Source organism: Pteropus medius, unplaced genomic scaffold, assembly GCF_902729225.1.
Source record: "Pteropus medius unplaced genomic scaffold, Ma_sr-lr_union100, whole genome shotgun sequence".
Lineage (NCBI taxonomy): Eukaryota > Metazoa > Chordata > Mammalia > Chiroptera > Pteropodidae > Pteropus > Pteropus medius.
Window position 1 is genome coordinate 9,367,688 of NW_024342467.1, and position 24,357 is coordinate 9,392,044.

At 33.0% G+C, this 24,357-nt stretch overlaps 1 protein-coding gene across 1 annotated transcript in view; it reads left to right on the forward strand.

Moving 5' to 3' along the window:
• The first annotated feature begins 9,021 nt into the window (after window positions 1-9,021).
• ABCB5 (ATP binding cassette subfamily B member 5) overlaps window positions 9,022-24,357 on the forward strand; it is an 83,820-nt gene continuing 68,484 nt past the window's right edge. Inside the window, exons 1-6 of the mRNA XM_039862502.1 lie at window positions 9,022-9,074; window positions 11,208-11,265; window positions 12,851-13,001; window positions 15,631-15,685; window positions 20,397-20,588; window positions 20,673-20,844. Coding sequence (XP_039718436.1) covers window positions 9,022-9,074; window positions 11,208-11,265; window positions 12,851-13,001; window positions 15,631-15,685; window positions 20,397-20,588; window positions 20,673-20,844 — 681 coding nt within the window. The remainder of the gene's footprint in view (window positions 9,075-11,207; window positions 11,266-12,850; window positions 13,002-15,630; window positions 15,686-20,396; window positions 20,589-20,672; window positions 20,845-24,357) is intronic.

The following is a 24,357-nucleotide window of genomic DNA, read 5'->3' on the forward strand; positions in this document are numbered from 1 at the left end:
GTGCTTTCTTCCAATCCCAGAGTCAGACCAGCTTTCTACTATGTGCATGCTCACTAGCTATCTACAAATGCTTGCCTCCATTGCCCTCAGGAGTATACACAGGGAGACAACCACAGAGTGGGGGTAAGTGAGGCATGAAGAATGTCGAGGGTGTCCACGGGCCAGTTGGGGAGATCTGCAGGCAAGGCATCCCCAGAAGCTCATGAGTGGGCTTTCCAATTGAGTCTACCATGGATTAATAAGATCTGCATCCCATCGATATGTTCTATTCCGAGCCCTTGCTGGTGTCCTCCCAGTTACTCCTTGCCCTCCAGTCACACAGCATACCTCAATATTATAGTTGGGGTGAGAAAGAAATAGATATCTTTAACAGTTTCCCACCCAGCTGGAAAAGTGAAACTGTTCTTACCCTCTTCAATTTGTCCAAATTAGAATGTTTTGCTCCAAGTGCACAAAACTTTTTTGCTAGACTCCTGGACTTCCATAAGGCACTGTTGTCTCTGAGTGATTGTCTGAATCAATATTCTTTGTGGGTAAGATGGTAGAAAGCTATTATGTCACCATTTTGATCTCTGTGTAACTCTGACTGCCTTTTTTTTTCTAATAGTGATGATACACTCACATTTTGTGATTGTTATGGCTCATTTGCCCTGAAGACACAAAATGAAGCAAGTAGTTAGATAATTCAAAAAATAAAAACAGTCATGATTGAGGTATAGTCACTGCTTAGTGCTATACCATAAAGAGTAAATGGCTTGCCCAAAATTATATGTGTCATATAAGTGGGGCATCCAGAATTTGAGTCTAGGCAGTTTGACTCTAAGAACTATGCTTTCCAATATGATAGCCATTAATCATACATGGCTAGTTATATTTAAATTAATTAAATATATAAAACTAGAAATTAGTTCCCTCGCTAGCCACACTGCAAGTGTTCAATAGCTACACATGCTTGGTCGCTAGTATATTGGACAATACTCCATTTTCAGAAAGTTCTATTGGATAGCACTGCTCTGGAAGCAAAACTCTTGGCCTGTATACTACATCACTTCACTTGTGCCTTTGTATAACACTGTTAGATTATTAAAGCAAATTTATTCTCGAAGTTTTAATTATTCCTTCTGTGTAAGTGACCATTGCAAGTATATCTCTAGTTTGGCAAGTTTCCCAATTATCAGTGCCACATTACCATCTGTATGCCAGATATGTTCACTTGGATATTCTAATATCAACGCAAACTTGTACTTTTAAAATGAATGTCACCATTTCTCTAAAACCAACTTTCCCGACTTCCCCATTTTCATCTTTGCTACTCTTTTATTTTCAGTTTCTGACGTTTATTAATTAAACTTTTATATTTTTATGTCTTCTTTCTTGTCCTCTATATCTACATCCTGTCAACTTTCCCTTAGAAACATCTCTCGAATACGACTTTCTTGTTGCTATCTAACCAGACTATAATGTGTATACCTGAATCTTATTTTTCCCCAAGTCCTTCTAGTCTACTCATGACATTAGTTTAATTGTACCAAATACCAATGGCCCTGTCCCTCTCATTCTGAGAAAATTACATAGTTTTCATAAAAAAATTGGATCGATACCTCCTATAATCTTATCTACCTTATCTCTTTCTCCATTTCTGGATGAACTGTCCGTTCTAACCAGACTGATCTTATTCCTCTATTGTGAGATAATCACTTTTTCATTACTAAAATTTTGTTCTCATTTCTCCTCCACACATCTCCACTTATTGACATCTTAACCATCCTCCAAAGACTAACCTCAGGGCCCTCCTCATATGTGGGGTGAAACCATTTTAGGTCATAATGTTCTTTTCAGATGCTACAGTGGTCACTCTATGTACTATTCATCACCTAACTTCCTGTCTTTTCAGGTCTATTACTCAGGGCTCTTCAGAGAAACAGATACATGCACCCTATTTATTTATGCTATATTTATCTATCTATAGTGATATAGATATGAGAAAGAATATAAGTAGGTAGGTAGAGATTTTAATTGATTTTAAGGAATTTGCTCACATGAGAATTTTGGTTGGCAAGACCAAAATCCTCAGACCAGGCTAGAAGATTAGAAATTCTAGCAAAACAATGTCTTGAGTCTGAAAGCAGTCTGGAGGCAGAATTTTTTTTTCTTTTCATAGGACTTCAGTCTTTTATCTTATGACCTTTAACTAATTTAAGAGTCTTGCCCACATTATAAAGGATAATCTGCCTTATTCAAAATCTACTTATTTAAATGTTAATCACATTTAAAAAATACCTTCAGAACAACATATAGACTGGTTTTTAATCAAACAACAGGGTGTCATTGCCTAGCCAAATTGATACATAAAATTAGCACATTGAGTATGTATATTTTAGAGCTCTTATGTATAATACTCAACTCTGCTAGACATGGAGAGAGGAAAGAAACAGCATTTGAAGAAATGCACTACTTGTAAGTATTAATATTAGAGGATATGAAAACAACTGGCACTTACGAAGAGTATAAAACAGTCATCCATTTCAGAAAGAATAGCTTTATGGAGAAGACGAAAACAAAAATTTTTTGCGAAGCTCATTCATTCTCAACAATAATCTTCCTACTACTAGTTTGTTCCTTTTGGAGCTTCTATAAAATTTATATCTTCATCTAATCAAAACTCCCATGCTTTCCATCCAACCTACCTATTTTAGCTATGCATCACATTATTCTTACCAACCATTTCCAAGATTAAGTGCCACTCAGAAAATTTCTTCCCACATGGTAGTTTGTTATATGACTTACCATTTTGGCCCGTGAACTCAGAAAAAATTTTTTAAGCAATAGCCCTTAAACTGTTTCTAATTTATATTTCTGTTTATCCTCTATAGTATTTGCTATGATAACCTTTTCATAGTTATCAATCAATAAGGATTGGTTGACTGACAGATTCTATTTAGGACAAGTAAGATGTTCAGAGTTCCTTTCTCACATTATCTACTTATTATTGGATATTACTACCTGATTATCTCACCGGTATCTCACATTTGACATGTTTCAAACCAAACATCTTTTTTCCAAAATACCAAATGATATAGAGGAGTGAGGGGCTTGCCATCATGGCCGACCTATATCTTCCCATATAATGATGACCGCCTCACTGTCCCATGATTTTCTTTCGTCTTGTGTCACTTCGTCTCAATGCATTTTTACTCTCTACCATGTAAATCATACTCTCTCTGTCTTGGATACTCTCCTTGATCTTTGTATGTCAACCTTCTTGTAATTCAGCTTTCACTTTAAACATTACCTTCTAGAAGAGGTTTTCCCTGACTGGACAGGATAACTACCACATTATTCTTATCACATTGCCCTGATTTAGTTCTATGTCTAAAACGTACCACTATCTCATTTTTCTTATTTATGTATAACTTTTGTTAAAACTGTGACTGTCCCTAAAATAGAGTATAAGCTCCATGACAGCAGAGACTTCTAGGCTATTCAATGCTTAGAACATCACTTGGCAAAATATACACTTAAAGAATGAAGAAATAAAGATCATTTAAGCTTGTTAAAAATGTATATTTACCAGCACATTATCTTAGCTTCTCATTCAATACACGGGGGATAAGGTCTAGGAATCTAATTTTTTTAACATGCACTTGAGGTTCTGATGCCAAGAGCTCCTTTGATCATACTTTAAAACCATGCTCGACAGTGTTAGCATTACACTGTATTTTTTTATGTTCCAAAAAAACTTTATTGAGAGATAATGGAATTTGAATTACATATTTTTTTTTTCTTGTGTCACAAAAAGTCTTCTTTTCATATTTTTGAACCATTTGAAAATGTAAAAACCTTACTTGGCTCATGGACTGGATAAAAACAGTGGGTCAGACCTAGTTTTGGGCTATTACACTGTATTTTGAACTTTATTTTTATATTCTTAAATTCAGCAAAAAGAAAAATAAAACTTCCTCTAGAGACTTAGTGCCTTCTATTTTGCCAAGACTTTGTACTAGGTGCTATAGCATTGTGTTTCTTGAATTCAATATGCATATAAACCACCTGGAGAATCTTCTTAAAATGCATATTTTGTTCAATAGTTCTAGGGTGGAATCCAAAAGTCTGCATTTCTAGAGTAGATTTTTAAAAAGCATGATCCAGTACAGCCACTATGGAAAACAGTATGGAGTTTCCACAAAATATTTTTTAAAAGACCTACCGTATCATCCAGCAATTCTTTGTACGGGTGTGTATATGAAGGAAATGAAATCGCTATCTCAAAAGGATGTTCATTGCAGCATTATTTGTAAAAACCCCATGTTCATTGCAGCATTATTTGTAAAAGCCAAGACATAGAAACAATATGAGTGTTCATCAATGGATGACTGAATAAAGAAAATGTGGTATACAGCCATGTGCCTCTTAACATAGGGGTATGATCTGAGAAATGTGTTGTTAGGTGATTCTGTCATCGTGTGAACATTATATAGAGTGTATTACACAAACCTAGATGGGATAGCATAGGCTATATGGTACACACCTTGGCTACATGGTATAACCTATTGCTCCTAGGCTACAAACCTACAACATGTTACTGTACAAAATAACACAAGATTAAATCAAGCACAAGAGAAAATGATGCAATCAAGAGATGCAGTCAACACAAAATGTATGAGGCTGCTACTGGCATAACACGTCATACTGATTTACAACAAACATTTTTATAAGTAGAAAGAGTACACTCTGAAATAATGATTAAAAAGTATAGTACAAAATCAGTTACCTAATGATTTATTATCATCAAGTATTATGTACTGTACACAATTGTATGTGCTATACTTTTATACAACGGGCAGTGCAATTGTTTTGTTTACACCAGCATCAACACAAACATGTAAATGATGCATTGCCCTATAACATTATAACAGCTATGACATCACTAGGTTATAGGAATTTTTTAGCTTCATTATAATCTTATGGGACCACCATTGTATATGTGGTCCATCAATGACCAAAATGTCATTGTGTGGCACATGTCTGTATATATACAATGGAGTATTTTTCTGCCATAAAAATAAGGAAATCCTGCCATTTGTGATAACATGGATGAACCTAGAGGGCATTATGCTAAGTGAAATAAGTCAGACAAAGACAAGTATCACATGATCTCACTTATATGTGGAATCTAAAAAAAATTGTTTTTCTACACATTAGCAATGATAAGAAAGGAAAATTAAGAAAACAATTAATTTATGATATCAAAAATAGTAAAATGCTTAGGAACAAATTTAACCAAGGAGATAAATGATTTGTACATTGACCACTATAAAACATTACTGTGCGAAATGAAAGAGGACACAAATAAGTAGAAAGACATCCTATGTCCGTGGACTGGAAGACTTAACATTATTTAAGATGACAATATTACTGGAAGTGATCTACAGATTCAATGCAATCTTCATCAAAATCCCAGTGACATTTTTTGCGTAAATAGGAAAATCCATCCTAAAATTAGTATGGAATCTCAAGGGACCCCAAATAGCAAAAACAATCTTGAAAAATAGCAAGTTTAGAAGACTCACACTTCCTGATTTCTAAGTATATTATAAACCTACAGTTATCAAAACAGTGTGTTACTAGAATAAAATAGACCTATTAGCCAATCAAATAGAACAGAAATCTCAGAAATAAACCCTCACATATATGATGAAATTATATGCAACAAAAATACAAAGATCATTCAAAGGAGAAAAGACAGTCTTTTCAACAAATGATGCTGAAAAAACTGGATATCCACATATGAAAGAATGAAGTCAGACCCTTTCTCTTACATCATATAAAAACATTAACTCAAAATATATCAAAGACCTAAATATAAGTGCTAAAGCTGTCAAACTTTTAGAAGAAAAATAGGGGAAAACATTATGACTTTGAATTTGGCATTGATCTCTTAGCTGTGACACAAAAAGCCCAGGCAACAAAAGAAAAAACATAGATAAATTTGACTTCATTGAAATTAAAAACTTTTGACATCAAAGAACACTATCAAGAGACTGAAAAGACAACCCACTGAATGGGAGGAAATATTTGCAAATTCTATATCTGATAAGGGTTTAATATCCAGAATATATAAAAAAACTTCTATAAGTCTACTATTTTAAAAAATGAAAAAAGAGCAACTGACTTGAATAGACATTTCTGCAAAGAAGACATACAAATGTCCAATAAATACATTAAAAGATATTCAGTATCACTAGTCATTAGAGAAATGCAAATTAAGAGGACAAGGAGATACCGCTTCACATCTATTAGAATTAATATTATCAATAAACCAAAAAATAAGTGTTGGTGAGGATGTGGAGAAATTGGAACTCTTGTGAATTGCTGGTGGAAATGTAAAATGGTATAGCCACTGTGAGAAACAGTATGGCAGTTCCTCAAAAAGTTAAAAATGATCCAGAATTTCCAGTTCAGGGTATATATGCAAAATATTTGTAAACAAAGACTCAGATAGATTCTTGCACTCCAATGTTCATAGCAGCAGTAGTCACAATTTCCAAAAAGTGGAAACAATACAAATGTCCATCAGCAGATGAATGAAATGTGTTAATATACACAATGGAATAGTATTAGCCTTAAAAAAACAATGAAATTCTAATACATGCCACATCATGGATGAAACTTGAAAACATTATGCTAAGTGAAGTAAGCCTGACCCCCAAAAGGACAAATATTGTTTGATTCTACTTACCTAAGGTATCTAGAATAGGCAAATTCATAGAGACAAAGTAGAATAGGGGTTACCAGGGACTGGGGAGAGGAGGGAATGGGAAGTTACTGTTTAATGGGTACTAAGTTTCAGTTTGGAATGATAAAAAAGTTATGTACTGGTGATGGTTACACAATATTGTGTATACACTTAATGCCACCAAACTGTAACTTAAACATGGTAAAAATGTTAAATTTTTGTTATGTATATTTTTCCACAATTCAAAAAAAAATTAGTTCTCTATTTTTAACAAGGTACCAAGTATTGCCGACGCTGCTGGTCTTGGGACCACACTGAATACAAGGCTGTAGTATAGAGAAAAAAATAAGGCATGTGAGTTCCTCAGGAGAGGGGAACAAATATCTCTTTATTTTTATAAACCAGTAGTTGACTCATTGTATAAGCTCAGTACTTTTTTCAATGAATTCATAAAGGAATAAAGAAATATAATCTAATAGGGTAACTAGGGATTGTAATATAAGGCAGAACATGTATGTCAGTGTACATAATACAAATGTGAGCAAAGTTCAAAAGGAGGTGATTATTTTCAGAGAAGGAGGTGATTATTTTCAGATAGCAACGATGAGGTAATTGAATGAATACCTTGCATATAGTATTACTCAATGATTATTTGTTATGCAGATATGCTGTTGATGTTTTAAAAAGATTTAGTTATAATTACTAATTCAGCTAACTAAAAATATTATGGACTAGACAATAGAAAACTGGGTACATAAACACTAAATATCTTTAAAAGGAGTGTTTATTTGGCTCAGTGAATTTTCTTTGCTCACCTTGTTTCTCAAGTGCAGTATGACATGAAGAACACAGTGTGCTTTAACTGGAAATTCATCATCGTAATCAGATATTACAGCGTGATCAGAAAATAAGCTTGGTAAAGCACAGTTATGAAATTGCAATCAGTTATTTGTTGAGAAGAGAAACCACACATGATTTTGATGTAAATGAACAGATCATGCACTTATCAAGGTGAGCCTCAATTTTTTATTTCTTTTTATGAATTTTATTATATAATCATTAATTTCTATAAAGTCCAAATGATTGATAGAGTCCATTTTATTGCTTTTCTTATAAATAATGTCAAAAAACTGGAAATGGTATTAAGTCAATATAGCAATTGCAAAGATTTCCTATGTGGAGTTATGACCATTAATTCCTGAGAAAGAGAAAAAGGAAGAATATACTAATGTATTTGTATCATGCCTTCTTTCCGAGGCGCCAAAAACCTACCCATTAGGATTCATTTCTTCATGGAGAAGTTTACTATTTCAAAGCATATCATTTTGTTTTGTTGTTTTGTTTTGTTTCAGGTGTTCAGGTAGTATTTAATTAATTCATAATTCTACTCAAGTCTAAATTCATATTCTTTATAATTATCGTACTATAGGTAGTAGATTATGTGGCCTACCAAATAAGATTGAGTCAAAACATCTCTATATATTTGCAATGAAATGAGAATTTATGTAAATAACTGTGACCCTAAGACAAGCTAAGATTCTGAAGTGTTATCCAAAGGAAAACCACATTATGCTTAAGATAATTTTAATGATGAGTGAGTTTTCAAAATGTTCTAATTTTTTGATAACTATTAATTTATATATGGTAGAAACTATAACTTGCTTATGTTTGGTGAACTAAGAAGCCCTACTCTATCAAACTGCTGGCTAACAGAAACTACTGCATTAATTTTTTACAGAGAAAACTAAGTATGAGATAGTTTAAGGGTTTTATCAATTACAATTAAATCAGTGGCAGAGTCCTAAATCCAGTGTCCTAAAGAACCATGCATTGTCATGGAATCTGGCTTTCCTTCTTTTATTCCATTTCCAGAATTTTCATTAGCTCAAATGTAAGCCCAGCATGAAACAAAGAAGTTATAAATTCAATGATAAAATCTGAAAGGTGAGCTACCTACCCAGAAACTTCAGTTGCAGTGCAGGGTAAGGAGACAGGATGAAATTCAGAAGTATGATTTTTCAGAAGCTATTAGGGATGTAAAGAATGATTTTTGTTGGTTCCAGTCAAGATAGCAGGGTAGCTTTTTTTCACTCAGCATAATTATTTTATTACTTTTGTGTAAACTATCTGTGCCTCTATGCCTCATTTATATTATTCTCCAAGTGCATAATACAGTTACATCAAGCAAAAAAATAAAGAATTTATATTAACTAAGTGATAAAATTTCACATAGTCTTGATATATTTGTCAATATTTTATTTCAGAAGAATTTAATTGTAAATAAAATGGCAAATTCTGAAAGAACTGAAGAGATGCAAGCAAATTTTCAGAGAAATGGGTAAGCCTGGCCTAAATTCTACAAAAAGTGTTCTGCAACTTTAAATATACCTTATCCTTTTCACAGCTGTAGTAAAAAGTTCATAATTTTTTTCCAAAAATAGTAATGCTATTTGCATTTTGCTGGACTCATTTCACCATAATTAGTGTTACAACTGGTTTAATAGTAATTTTAGGAAGTATAATAGTTACAGGATTTATTGGCTTGTATTTCTGGTATCTCCTCTTCCAAATTTCTTATAGCTTATCAATATATAGAGGAAAAATACCTGAATATTTCCATTTCAATTCTCTATGGATCCTTTATTTAGCAACAACAAAAAAAATGGATTCTAATTATTTTTTTCACTGAATGGATGTCTGTGTGCATATGTCTTTTATAAAAATTTCCCAAACTTATGATTCATTAATTTAGAGATCAAAAATGGACATGGTTTAAAATCTATTTTATTTCCACTTTTACTGTAATAATTGTGTTATATTTCAATATATGAACTATGAAATTTAAGCAGACCACTGTAGATCATTTGGTTCATTAATGCAAGGCTGCAGTAGCCAGAAGGGGAGATCCCACTGTACCTGCCCAAGTACTTTTCTTCACTTTCAATTCTGGTGGAAAAGAGACTTTTAAAAGACTACCTGAGGCTTCTCAGAAAGGTCAAGCAGAAATGTTTTCATGAAATAAACTTTGTCAAAAGAGAGCTTACTGAGTCTTAGGCTTTAAAATCTACATTTCTGGAGGGGGAAGGGCTTTACAATCTTAAAGCGCTTTTTGTCATCCATACTCATCTCAGAGCAAATTGGCCCAGTACATAAGTAAATTATTAACCTCGGATGGAATAAAATTAAGTGACTTGTCATTTATCAAAGTTATGGAACAATATGTTAAAAAGCTGGAGAGAAGAGTCAGAAATCCTTCTATGATACCTTTTTTAGAAAACTTAAGCTGATCCTCTCCAGTCTTCTCTTAATGTTTAAGAATCATGTGTGTATTTAATTAACAGATTTCTCTGAAAGAAACAGACAAAATTTACACTTTTCATTTGGACTTTGAAATGAGAGCTACAAAATAAAATTTTTAGAGGGATACAAAATTCATATACATTTGTTTAACGTGCACTTAATAAAACTTTCACTTAAAGCTCACAATTGCTCTTGGGCAATTGTTATACAGCGTTAAAAATTCTAATCTATTAGGACGACTACTATTAAAAATAACAGTAAAATAAAACGAAAAATAACAAGTATTGGTGAGGATGTGGAGAAACTCCTTGTGCATGGTTAGTGGGAATGTAAAATGATGCAACTGCTATGGAAAACAGTATGATGATTTCTTAAGGTGTTAAAAATAGAATTATCATGTGATCCAGAAATTTCACTCTTGGTTATATACCCCACAAAAAATGAAAGCAGGATTGAAGAGATATTTGTACACCTATATACATAGCAGTGTTTTTCCACCATAGCCAAAAAGTGGAAGCAACCCAAGAGTCCATTGATTGAGGAATGGATGAATGGATTAAAAAAAAAGTGGTATATACATACAATTTAATAATACCCTTAAAACAGAGGAAAATTCTGATATTTGCTACCCCACGGATGAACCCTGAAGGTATTATGCTAAGTGAAATAAGCACATCAGAAAAAGACAAAATAAGATATGATTCTACACCTAGAATAGTCAGATTCATAGAGACAGCAAATAGAATGGTAGTTGCCAGAGGGTGACAGAGTTCAGTTTTTTAAGATTCATGTTATTTTATGGATGGCTGTTGGAGATGATAGCACAACAATATGAATGTACTTAATCCCATGGAACAGTACACTTAAAATAGTTAAGATGGTAAATTCTGTGTGAGGTGTATTTTACCACAATAGCAAAATAAAATTCTACTCCAGAAGTATATCCTCAGTTTTTACTTTAACTAATGTGGATAGCCAGTAGCAACTTACTTTCCCAGGGTTATACTAAAAATTTGTATTGTCTATCCTTAAGTTTGTTTTTAAAATTTCATTTTTGGTGTGAATTTGCTACCAAGGGTGAAATTTGATACTTCAGTATAATTATAATTATATAAATGTTGCAAATTATATTCACATTGAAACTTTTCCGTTTTAAACATTTATTTTCTAGAGTACTGCAAGAACATCTACCCAAAGTAAGAAACCAAGTTGTTGGACCTATTGAGATAGTAAGTGAAATCATTTAGAATGAATATGTACCAGAAAATTTTAAGGAATTGTCAGTAGTGCATACAATGATTTTTTGTTTGTAGCTTATATCTATTGGCAGAGGAGATAATTTTTAAAAAAATAATTCAGCAGCATGTTATTTCCAACAGGAAAAAATATATAATCAACCTAACAGCTCTATAGTAAGAAATGAGGGGAAAAAAACAATATGCATACAATGATCCCAATTTTGGGAAAAAAAAAAAAAGATGCCTGCATGTGATGCCTAAATATTATCAAAGATTATTTCTGAGTGGTGGGGAATTATAAGTTACTTATAAATTTCCATATTTTCCAATTGTAACACATTGATGTAAGTTGCTTTTATTATTTTTAAGATGCTATAAATCCTTTAAAAGCAATTATCTAAATATTTTGTAAAGCTTGTGCATCAGAAAGTGTGTCAGCACATTTCTTTGGGATTTATGTTCAAGGAATATTTTCAGTAATGTGTTCCCAAAACCTACTCTTAATCTCTAAGTCAGCCTGGCTGTCAACATCTCTAGAAATACACATAAAACAGTACTTGTTTTTTCAAAGGTCAAAGTTTTTTAAAAAAACTAAGAAGTAGCAAGACATGAGAACTTTTATTGAGAAGATAACATACTACTCTGGGGGAAGGTGGAGGAGCAGATACCCTCTTATCTGTAGTACTGAGTGCAATCCTATGGCAGATACTCAATAAATATTTATTAGCTATTGTGTGAATGAATGGAAAAACATTAAATTTTTTCAGTCTCCATTTATAAAGTATCTACTAGTTACTTTTGCTGTTATTCAAATCTAATTTCATTTCAATACCATGATACATTTTACCTTGGCTTCTCTCAGTAAGATAAATAATCCACATTTTCAAGTTCATGTTTTAGTTTTAGAGAAGTGCTGTAGGGACCTACTATAGAATAGAATATAAAGCATTCAGTATTTGACTTTCAGTTATTTCTTTATTTTAACCAGTCTTACAGAATTATTACAGAATATTTTTATTACAGACTCTAATTTATAGAATAGATGTTATCCTGGGTAGAAAAATATCTGAGGAACTTAAAATAAAAATGAAAAATATAATTTATTACATTGGTGAACTAATTTTTACTAGATATTTATTGTTCACTGCACTTAGTTTTATCATTGCTATGATGTTGATAAGCCTAGGGAATTAAAAGTTGAAGATTAATTGTCCATGAAACAAGATATCGTCATTGCAGTCTTTTGAAATATATTAATTTATTCCAGATTCAACCAGATGAAAGGATGTTTCTGTTTCATACTCACATCTCACCTGACTTATGTCACAGATCTACAATTTCTGTTGATTTGGCTACTGTATATTTTTCAACAACTTCTTCAAAATACATTGCAAATCCTTAGAATTGGGACTTTTTTTTTTTACTTTATAAATTCTTGTTCATGATTTACACATTTATTTAGTCTCTTAATTAATTTATAAAATAACATTGACTTGATGGCAAAAACTGTAGGTTGGTTTTTTGTTTTTCATTTTTTACAGCTATAATGTTACCAAGTTTTATTTGCTTTCCTCAGTTCCGCTTTGCTGATGGACTGGACGTTACACTCATGATCCTGGGGTTACTGGCATCACTGGTAAATGGAGCCTGTCTTCCTGTAATGTCACTGATTTTAGGAGAAATGAGTGATAATCTCATTAGTGGATGTCTAGTCAAAACCAACACGAGTGAGTATAATATTTACTTTTCTATATTGCTGGAGACTCAAAAGTGTTAAATTAAAAAATGGTAAACTCATAATACAGATTATCGTATTGTTAAACAATATCTACATAATATGTACTAAAGTCATTTATTCTTTGCTATTGCTAGGGACTAAAGAAAAAATCCATATTTTCAGCATTTTTCAAAAAAACAAAACCAGCAGGGGTGTGTGTGTGTGTGTGTGTGTGGGTGTAGATATATAGAGAAAGACAGAGAGATTGTGATCGATCAATTTTAAGGAATTGGCTCATGCAATAATGGAAGCTGGCAAGTCCAAAATCGGTAGAGTGATCCTGCAGGCTGGAGATTCAGGAGAGAACTGATGTAGTTCACATCCAACGGCCATCTGCTCATCGTATATAAAAAGGTTGTCTGAGACCCAGTATACCTCAGCTTCTCTCTCTAGGAATTCAAATAATTTTCTGTCAGAAGTGATGATTATATCAGGATTTAATCAAAGGCTTGGGCCAATCCAGTTCATTTATCTGTAATTCATCCTTTAAGAGGAAATCAAGAATGTCTAAATCTTTCAGATAGCTATAGGATTTCATTAATAGTATATAGACATGCATGGCATTGTAGAACATAATGCAGCAAAGAAACCAAAAAGAACATGCAAAAAGTTATAGTACTAGAGACAAATATCCTCATAAAGATAGAGATATCTAGCAGTCAGGTGTACAAAAGAAGTGTTTTTGTACTTCTCACAGTTATAGATGTCCTTCGTGTTTTGTTACCTTTGTAGTATCCTATATCAGGGTCATGTCCTTCAAAGTGACATTGTTTAGATGTAAATTCCAGCAATTCTCCTGTGAACTAACAGTAAATATCCACAGTCTTTTTTTATCTAGTGGATATTATAAATATTAATAATTCCCTGTTTACATAGAATTAAACATGTAAATTACATGTTTCCCTGAATTACACAGTAGAAAGTATCCTTATAGTTGTTTATTATAACGAGGATAAATGTCTCATTAAAACCTATCTTGAGACCTGAGCCTCGCTTTATCCAATGTACCTCTCACTGTGCCCTATTTGACTTTAAATACTAATTTATACCCTCTTGTTTTTAACTCAAAGGTTAATCTTTCAAGTGTTCCAATCTTGTTTAAGTTGAACTAAGCCATTGCTTCCATCTCTGTGTCCTTGCATGTGATGATCTCTGTCAACACAGTTACTAATTTTTAGATATTTTAATGATAGAAGCTAAATTAAGGATGTCATTCTGTTTGTTAAATGGATCTGCCAAGTCACTGAGCAAATACTTACTGATTGCCAACTATGTCTCTCTCCAAATGAATGAGTGGAAGAAAGGAGAGAGAAGGAAGGGAGTATTCTAAGGCAATATTCCTTTTATTAGATCCACTCTGTAATTGATTGCCTTACCAGCTTTAGATAGGTTGGGCCAAACATATCTAATTGATATTGCTTCAAACTTTAATTTTTGTTTAAGGCTTCTTCTGGTTTTTTGGGTTTTTTTAGTCTTGTGGAGTATACCATCAACCTTCTAACAATGATTTTCTGAAAGATAATGGAGGATTATTTGCTCCTACAAATGAAAATATGAATATAGCTATTATTGATCAGGTGCCCATTTTTGTGCCAGCATTGAAATTTTACATATGCTATCTCTATTAACATAAGCTCTGAAATGAGATTATACCATTTTTATGTGATTCTAGTTACCACTTTTAGAAACAATGTTTATTTTCTTTATTACCTCAGTTCATCTCATTAAAGCTTTTTAGGTTTTGCTACTTCTACTTTGTCAGTTCTGAAATTTGAAATAAACTGCTTTAAAATATTTTCCTGCCATATTCCATAAATAGAATAAGGAAAAAATTATTTTTTTTGCCTATAAATAAAGATCATAGACATTATCATATGTGATGTTGTGGTGAAAAGTCATGATGTTTACAATTCATTTTAAATGTTTATTATAGAGGTTTTTAGAAAGAAAATTACTATAACTGTTTTGTATTTTTGGTGAAATCACAACCTTGTTATACTAATTAACGTATGATATACTTTTTACCAGAAGATATATAGAAAACTTTACATAGAAAACTTGTAACCCAAGGATTATTTTAAATACTGTTTTATTATGTTGCTATCCTTATTATACTCAATATATTTCAGTGAAATTCCTTTAAGTTTTTCCCATGACTACTGCTTCTAGATCCTTTACATTTGTTCTTACTTCTCTTGGCCTTTCTAAATCATTCCCTGGGGTATCTCAAACTGAATTCTAAATGCATCATCTCAGCAGGAGAGGAGAGTTCTATTATTATTAATTACAGAATTTTTGCCTGAGATCAGAGATGTCCTAAAGAATTCTTTCCAGGTATGAGCTACATAATTAATATTTCCTGATAATTTTTCCTGTATCATGAGTGTTTCTTGAGACCAGAGGTAATTATTTCAAATTTTAAGTTAAAGAATAGAAAATAAGGTGAACATAAACCTGTATGTAGGCATTAACTTTATTTTCTTGAGAATGTACTATATTTGGTTTGGAGAGCTATGTATGAAAACAGTATGGCCAATTATAAATTATTTGTCTTTATAATTTAAAAAACTTTTTTACAGCAAATTATCGGAACTGTACTCAGTCTCAAGAAAAGCTGAATGAAGATATGATTCTGTAAGTCCAAATGAAATGTTAATATTATGTGTATTGAATGCTGCTTTAGTCAATACTTAGGAGGAAAAAACTGAAATATTTGATAATATTACATATAAGTGAGTAAAGCAAACATGTCCTCTTCTTTTGTTAGGTATATAAGATATAAGTATAATATAATTTTTTCTTCTATTTAAAAGGTGCGGGGAGGCTCATGTGCTTTAAGTTGTATTTGATAAAATTCTCATCAATAGAAAAGTAGTTTTGGGATTTGCATTTTTATACCAATTTTGCCTCCTAGAACGGAAGGTACATGTCCTAGGGGCTAAAAGACTTGTTTTTTCTTCTTTTCTTTCTTTTCAAATTATTTTCCTTACAAATCTTATAGAAAAATGCCATTCAATGGACTTTAAAAAGCAAAGATATGTGCAACGAATAGTAAAATAATAATAAAATAGTAAAGTTTAATTGACTAATTTTGGAGACCAATTATTCAGACTAGTATAGTTGTATTCAGACTAAAAATTGTACATTCTGAAATAAATAAAACATAAGGACATTCTGTTTTAGTTATTTTATGTATTAACCAGTATGCTTTCCTATCACATATACTGACTTAGAGAGATGTTACTTTCCTGAGTACATTCACTGGATTTCAGTAAAACTATAGTTTTAGTGAGACACTGTTGAATCAGATTATAATGACTAAATAGTCCCAAGATTGTTGCTGGTGAATATGATATCTCTTTCTTTGCTCTAGACCTAAGTGATTTCTAATTTCCCCCCCAATAGATGCCTCCATGTTGCACAACTGCAAGGGACACCTATCACATTGCAATGATACCTTCTAGGCCATAATTCTTGACCTGGACTGTCCAGTGTGTTAGCTACAGCCACATATGGCTCTTTAAATTTGAATTAATTAAAATAAAATAAAGTACAATATTCAGTTCCTCCTTCTCAGTCACATTTCAAGTGTTCAAAAGCCACATATAGCTGGCTGCCATATTGTATAGTATAGATATGAAACATTTTCTTCGAAGTTCTATTAGTGCTCTTCTGTACAGTGTGAATGGTGCTCCTTTGAGCTGTGCTTTGCTATAGCCTCAACTTTCTTTGAGGGGGAAAAAATTTTTTTAGCAACTTCTACATATAATATCTTTATATTAGGTCATTTGAAAATTCCTGACTAGAATCCAGAATATTGCCTTCTACTGAATTCTGTTCTACCAATATTAAAGCAGGGTCCTGACGTACAATTATGAAGTATGAGTTTCTTACAAAGAATTTGGAACTTTTAAATACAGGGGCATTCATTCGAAGAACAAATAATAAAAAGGAGAGTAAGTTGAAAAGATATGTCTGTGTACAGTTATTAAGAGGCGACTAAAATTATAAAGAAAGATACTTATCATTTATAATGTAGTATTTGTTATATTATTGTTTCTCAAACCAGTGCTGTTTTGGAATTATTTGAGATACACGATGAAAAATGGTTTCGTGGTCAGATTGGTTTGGAATACGCTGTGTATGACAGCCTCCTCTTGAACACAGATAGAACAAATAAGCATGATAAATGCTCCATTTAATCCATGTTTTCCAAGCCTATTTGGCTATGGAACCTAATTTTTTTCCCTAACACCTAGTAACATTCTAATGTTAGATGAGCTAATGTTTCAACGAACACATTTCTGGGAATTGTTGCTTTATTTAACTTTTTCGATTAGGATAATAATCATCTATAATCATCAGGAACTGAAGAACTGGATTCTACCTAAATCATTTTCCAAAGACAGTGACTCATAGCTTTATATGTTTGATGTTTTAATATTAGGTCTCTTCCTTTGTTTTATTTATCAGACAGTTATTCTGAAAATAATTGAATTTTTTTGTTGAATCAGATTATAATGACTAAATAGTCCCAAGATTGTTGCTGGTGAATATGATATCTCTTTTTTTGCAGTCAAGAGTTAATTAATTCTATATGAACTTTAAGCAACTCATTCCCTCCTTTTTGCTACTTCTGACATGTCTGCTATAATCTACTTGAAAATGAAGGGTAAACTTGATGACCAAATCTATATTAGATTTAGTTCGACTGCATTTAGTATAAAATCCATCATAATAGTCACTTAACCGTGATAGAAACTTATTTCTCTCAAACATAAAAATGTGAAAGTAGGCTGTCTAAAAATGAAACATGACTCAAAAATGCATAAGGGACCCGGGATCTTTCTGTCTTTCTGCTAGTCTTATGACCACATCCACTTTAGCTGGGCATATTACCACTGCAAATAAAATGGAGGTTCTCTTATTTAGTAAGAAGATAAGGTCAGATATTGGGTGATAGAATAGACAGATGGCAATTTCTACTACATCAAGTTGTAGCCTAGAATAATTCTAAGATTGTGTCCAGTGGAACTGGCAAATGTTAATAGGCAATACATTTTAAAAGGATGGGAGTGTTCATGGTTGATTGGTCTGAAATATTCTGTGTCCAAGAAAATTAAACTACTGCTTTGCTTTTGAATTTTTTTAATATTTTCATTTGTATTATCAAGTTCTTTGGCGGGGATGGTGCTAGGTATGCAGTGTTTCCCAGACCCCTTTGAGAACCCTTTTTCCTCAGAAATATTGCTAGAGTAATTCAGACCATAAGCTCAGAATTCGGATCAGAGGTACAGGATTCAGATGGTGGACTTTGCCACTTTCTATCCATAGAAACTGTTGGATACCTTCTGTAAGCTTCAGTTTCTTCATCTGTGAAAATGTGGTGTTGATACTTTCTGGTGATTCAGTGACATTCAGATATGTAAATTGCCTGAAATAATATTTAACAAAGTAACTGTTCAATAAATGACACCTATCCAGATTAAATCGATCTTAATTTGCATATGGTTTTGCATTAGAAGGCTTAGACTTTGAAGGCAGTTTCATTTTTGCTGCAAAATAAAGCCTGGGTTCTGGGCCTACTAGAGTTTCTTCTGGGTCCCAGGTAGTTTGGAAATCTGATTAGTAGATAAATGAGGAGTTAATAAGTATGGTTCTTCCATGTGGAATAAATTGAGTATATTTTTTTCTTTGTTTTTAAGGAATAGTCTTAAAAAGTGAATCAGTACTTCTATAAAATCGTTTTTAATTATTTTTCTGATTAAATAGTTAATATTTTAATTGTAGAAAGTGTGAAAAGATAAAAATGCACAAAGAAAATTAAATTACTTATAATCCTACCACTAAAGGATAATATATATTAATTTTGTTTATATTATTATAGCCTTTCTACATATATATGTATACATATTTAATTTTAATGTAATTGGAATTACACTGCTGTTCATGGTGTTTTTAACAGCTTTATTGAGGCATAATTATCATAAACTCACCAGCTTTAAGAGTAGAATTCAATGATTTTTCAAAAATTTACAGAGTTATGCAATCATCACCACAATCCATTTTTAGAACTCTTCCATCATGCTACAAAGATCCCTTCTTTGCATGTAGTCAGTTCCCATTTCTACCCTGAGCCTGGGGCAACTACTTATCTTCCTTCTATCTCTAAAGATTTACATTTTCTGGACATTGCTTATGTATAGAAACATGTAATATGCGGAGGTTTTACACCTGGCTTCTTTTATTTACCATAATGTTTTTAGATTTATTGATGCAACATGTATCAGTAGTTATTCCTTTTTATTGGTTAACATTTTGTTTATCTATTTACCAGTTATTGGACATTTGGATTGTTTTTGTTTTGTTTTGTTTTGTTTTTTGGCTATTTAAAAATAATGCTTCCATGAACATTGATATATAAGTCTTTGTGTAGATATCTATTTTTATTTCTCTTAGATAGGTTACCCAGGAATGGAATTGCTGGGTCATATTGTAAGTTTATGTTTATCTTTCTAAGAAACTTCCAAACTTTTCCAAAGTGGCTAGCTACATCATTTTACTTTCCCACCAACAATGTATAAGGGTTCCAGTTTTTCTACATCCTTGCCAACACTTGTTATTGTGTCTTTTTTATTGTAGCTATTGTAGAAGGTATGAAGTTTGCATCTCCTTAGTGACTAATAATGAGCATTTTTTTTCATGTACTTTCTAGGCATTCATATATTCTCTTTGGCGAAATGTCTATTCAGATATTTTGCCTACTTTTTAGTTGTGCCATTTGTCTTCTTATCATTGAATCATAAGAGTTCTTTATAAATTCTAGATACAAGTTCTTCATCACATATATGATTGGAAAATATTTTCTCCTAGTCTATGGTTAGTCTTTCATTTTCTTAGAAGTTTCTTTTGAAGCACAAAATTTTTTTAATTTGATGAGGTACAATTTATCAAGTTATTTTACAGATCGTGCTTTGTATTTAAGAATTCTTTGCCTAATACAAGGTCATGAGGACTTCCTCCTACATTTTCTTCTAGAAGTTGTAACATTTTAGCTCTTACACTTAGGTCTGTGATCCATTTCGAGTTTATGTTTGTGCTAACAATATATGAGAGACATACTCAAGAACTTTACTAGGGAAATCTAGATTTTTACATTCAATGTACTTCACTTTTTCTGATAGAGGTTTATTGTTAGTTATTTTATAGTTTTTAGCACAAATTCAGTTAAATATTGATAGGTTTTGGTGGAAGAGATCTATTTTGTTTTGTTTTGTGGGTTTTGGTAACAAGAGAAAAAAGTTGCTCATTAGTCTTGCTAACATCTCAAACAATATTTTTTCAGGTTGACTCTATATTATGTTGGAATAGGAGTTGCTGCCCTGGTTTTTGGCTACATGCAGATTTCTTTTTGGGTTATGACTGCAGCACGACAGACCAAGAAAATTCGAAAACAGTTTTTTCATTCAATTTTGGCACAAGACATCAGCTGGTTTGATGGCTGTGACATCGGTGAACTTAACACTCGCATGACTGAGTAAGAGGATAGGTGTGTAGTATCACAACTTTGTTTTTATATATGACATATAAATGACTTAATTGCATTTATTTACTGTTTCAGTGACATCAACAAAATCAATGATGGTATTGGAGATAAGATTGCTTTGTTCTTTCAAAACATGTCTACGTTTTCCATTGGCCTGGCGATTGGTTTGGTGAAGGGCTGGAAACTCACCCTGGTGACTCTGTCTACATCTCCTCTTATAATTGCTTCTGCAGCCATGTTTTCTACGGTAGGCAAGATGGCTAATACAGTGTTTAATGGAAGCAGAAATGTGAACTAGGTATTTCACTGAGACAAAAGGCATTTCTTTTCAGTTTCTGTGTCCCAAAATAGAAAGGGACATTAGACACACACCACAAGTACTTTTGATTTTGTTCACCATTAATCACCTTTCTATCTTCAAGTTATTAGACTATGACAAGGTTGGTTTTAGTATCTTACTAACATTAAAAATATTCTACTTTGAGCTTTTGGGCAAGATGGCAGAGTAGGTAAATGCTGTGCTCCCCTTCTCCTATGACTACCTCAAAATTATAACTACAGAATAATCATCATTGAGAATCACCTAAAGGCTAGCTAAACAGTAGTCCTATAACTAAGGATATACAGAAGAAGCCATGTCAAGACCAGTAGGAGGGGCAGAGACATGAAGCAGCCTGGTCTCACTTGTGGCAGTAAAAAACTGGAGGGATATCTTGTCTTCAGAGGTCCCTCCTGAGGAGCAAGGGGTCCCAGCCTTCTCATCCCAGACTTCCCATCCCAGGGTTCCACCCAAGCTTGACACTAGTGGTAGTTGGCCTCCACTCGCAGCTGAGTTTTTCAGGCACCTTTAAGCTCAGCACAAGTAGCAACCATCTGAAGATCACTTTATAGCTCATACCAAGTGGCCTTGGGCAGAGCACAGGCAGCAGATGACTTTGGCCTGTACCAGAGCCCCTCCAAAGAGGCCCCAGAACAGACACATTCAGTGACCAACTTAGACAACAACAGAGCACCACCCAACCACCTCCACAAATGACACACCCAAAAAGCAGGCTCAGCAGGCACCAGAGCCCCACTAAAGCAACTGCTGCTTTGTAGAGTTAGCCCCTGCACAATAGATCCCCCACTGTAATCACAGCCAGTCCTCACAACCAATTAGCCTGAGGGCCAATCCTTCTCACTGACATGCACACACAGTCAAGGCTAAACTACAACGGAGGAGTGCACACAAAATCCATACAGGGGACATAACCTGGAGCATATGGTTTAGGTGACCAGGGAGACTGCGCCACTGGGCCCCACAGGACATTTACTACATAAGGCCACTCTACTAAGAAATGGAGACATAAAAGCTCTCCCTAATACATGGAAACAAACACAGGGGGTAGCCAAAATGAGGAGACAAAGAAACATCCCAAAAAAGGCAATAAAGAACAAAGCTCCAGAAAAAGAACTAAACAAAATAGTGACAATCTACCAGATGCAGAGTTCAAAACCCTAGTTATAAAGATGCTGTGATCTCAGTGAGAACTTCAAGAAAGAGACAGGAAACATAAAAAAGGAACTAGTCAGAAATGAAGAGTACAATAACTGAAATGAAGAATACATTAGAGGGAATCAAATTTAGACTAGATGAAGCACAGGATCTAATCAAAATTTGGATAAGATAATAAATAAGATAGCAGAAAACACCCAGTCAGAACAGCAGAAAGAATAAAAGAATCTTAAAAAATGAGGATAGTATAAGGAGCCTCTGGGACAACATCAAATATACCAACATTGGCATCATAGGGGTAACAGGAGAAGAGATCAAGAAATCGAAAACCTATTTGAGGAAATAATGATGGAAAACTTCCCTAACCTAGTGAAGGAAATAGACATACAACCCTAGGAAGCACAGAGAGTCCCAAACAAGATGAACTCAAAGGGGCCCACACCAAGACTCATAATAATTAAAATGTCAGAGGTTAAAGACAAAGAGAGAATCTTAAAAGCAGCAAGAGAAAAGTAGTTAGTTACCTACAAGGGCACTCTCATAAGACTGTCAGATGATTTCTCAACAGAAACTATGCAAGCCAGAAGGGATTGGCCTGCATATTTAAAGTGATGAAAAGCAAGGATCTACAACCAAGATTACTCTATCCAGCAAAGCTATCATTCATAATCAAAGGATGGATAAAGAGCTTCTCAGACAAGAAAAAGCTACAGGAGTTCATCAACACCAAAACCAGTGTTATAAGACATGTTAAAGGGACTTCTTAAAGAAGAATAAAAATGAAAAAAAAGATTAAAAATGTGAATAACAATGGTAATAATTACTATCTATCAACAGTTACTTTAAATGTAAATGAATTAAATGCTCCAGCAAAACACATAGGGTAGCTGAACGGATAAGAAAACAAGCCCCTCACATATGGTGCCTATAAGAGACTCGCTTCAGATCACAAGACACACACACAGACTAAAAGTAAAGGGATGGAAAAAAGATATCTCACAAAAATGGAAACAAAATAAAGCTAGAGCAGCAATATGTATACCAGACAAAGGCTATACAAAGAGACAAAGAAGAACCCAGTTATCCCACTTCTGGGTATTAATCTGAAGAAACCCAAAACACTAATTTTAAAAGAAATATGCATCTATATGTTCATTGCAGCATCATTTACAATAGCTGAGATATGGAAGCAACCTAACTGTCCATCAATAGATGAAAAATAAAGAAGTGGTACATATATACAATGGACTATTATTCAACCACAAAAAGGAATTAATTCTTGCCATCTGCAACAATATGGATGGACTTAGTATTATTCTAAGTGAAATAAGTCAGAGAAATACAAATACCATATGATTTCATTTATATATGGAATCTAAGAAACAAAATAAATGAACAAACAAAACTGAAACAAGCATACATACAGAGAATATTTTGATGGTTGCCAGATGGGATAGGGGTTGGCAGGATCGGTGAAAATGAAGAAGAGATTAAAATTTGGTACAAGTTGGTAGTTACAAGTTGGTAGTTACAAAACAGTCATGGGGAAGTAAAGTATAGCATAGAGAGTATAGCCAATAATATTGTAATAACTATATATGGTGTCAAATGGGTACTGGCTGTATCGAGGTGATCACTTCATAAGTTATATAAATGTCTAAACACTATATAGTACAACTGAAATTAATATAATATTGTATGTTTAATTGAAAAATACAAATTATTTTTTAAAAAGAAGATGAAAAAAACATTCCTCTTCATTTAGTAGCCTCATGCAGCTTCAAATGATAGCGTGAGTAAGGTATTATGCATGGATACATTAGATGCCAAGACTGCCTTATGTATTCTAAATTCCCAGATAAATGTATTGCAAATTCATTTCACTAAAAGAGAATGAGAAGATCTAAAATAGTAAATACTTAAATACTTTTTATGTTAGCCATTTAAAGTTTATATGTTTTAATGAGGTCTGAATTACAATTAAAATGTTTGCTAATGTCTATTTTTGTGTACTATGTAAATGTGTTTCAATTTTTTTAACAAATTATGTGCACTTTAAATTGTATTTTTACCACCGTTATACTGTGAGTATACCACAAAATAGTAATCTGTTTACAGCCTTATTTTGAAACCAACCTTGTGAAGTCTAAAAATAACTAATATATCCTTAATATCTCTCTCCAAATCAAGTCTTCAGCAGCTCCACCAATGCATATTCCATCTCCTTGATTGGAGGCACAGTGTATTCTTGAAGGATGTATGGAG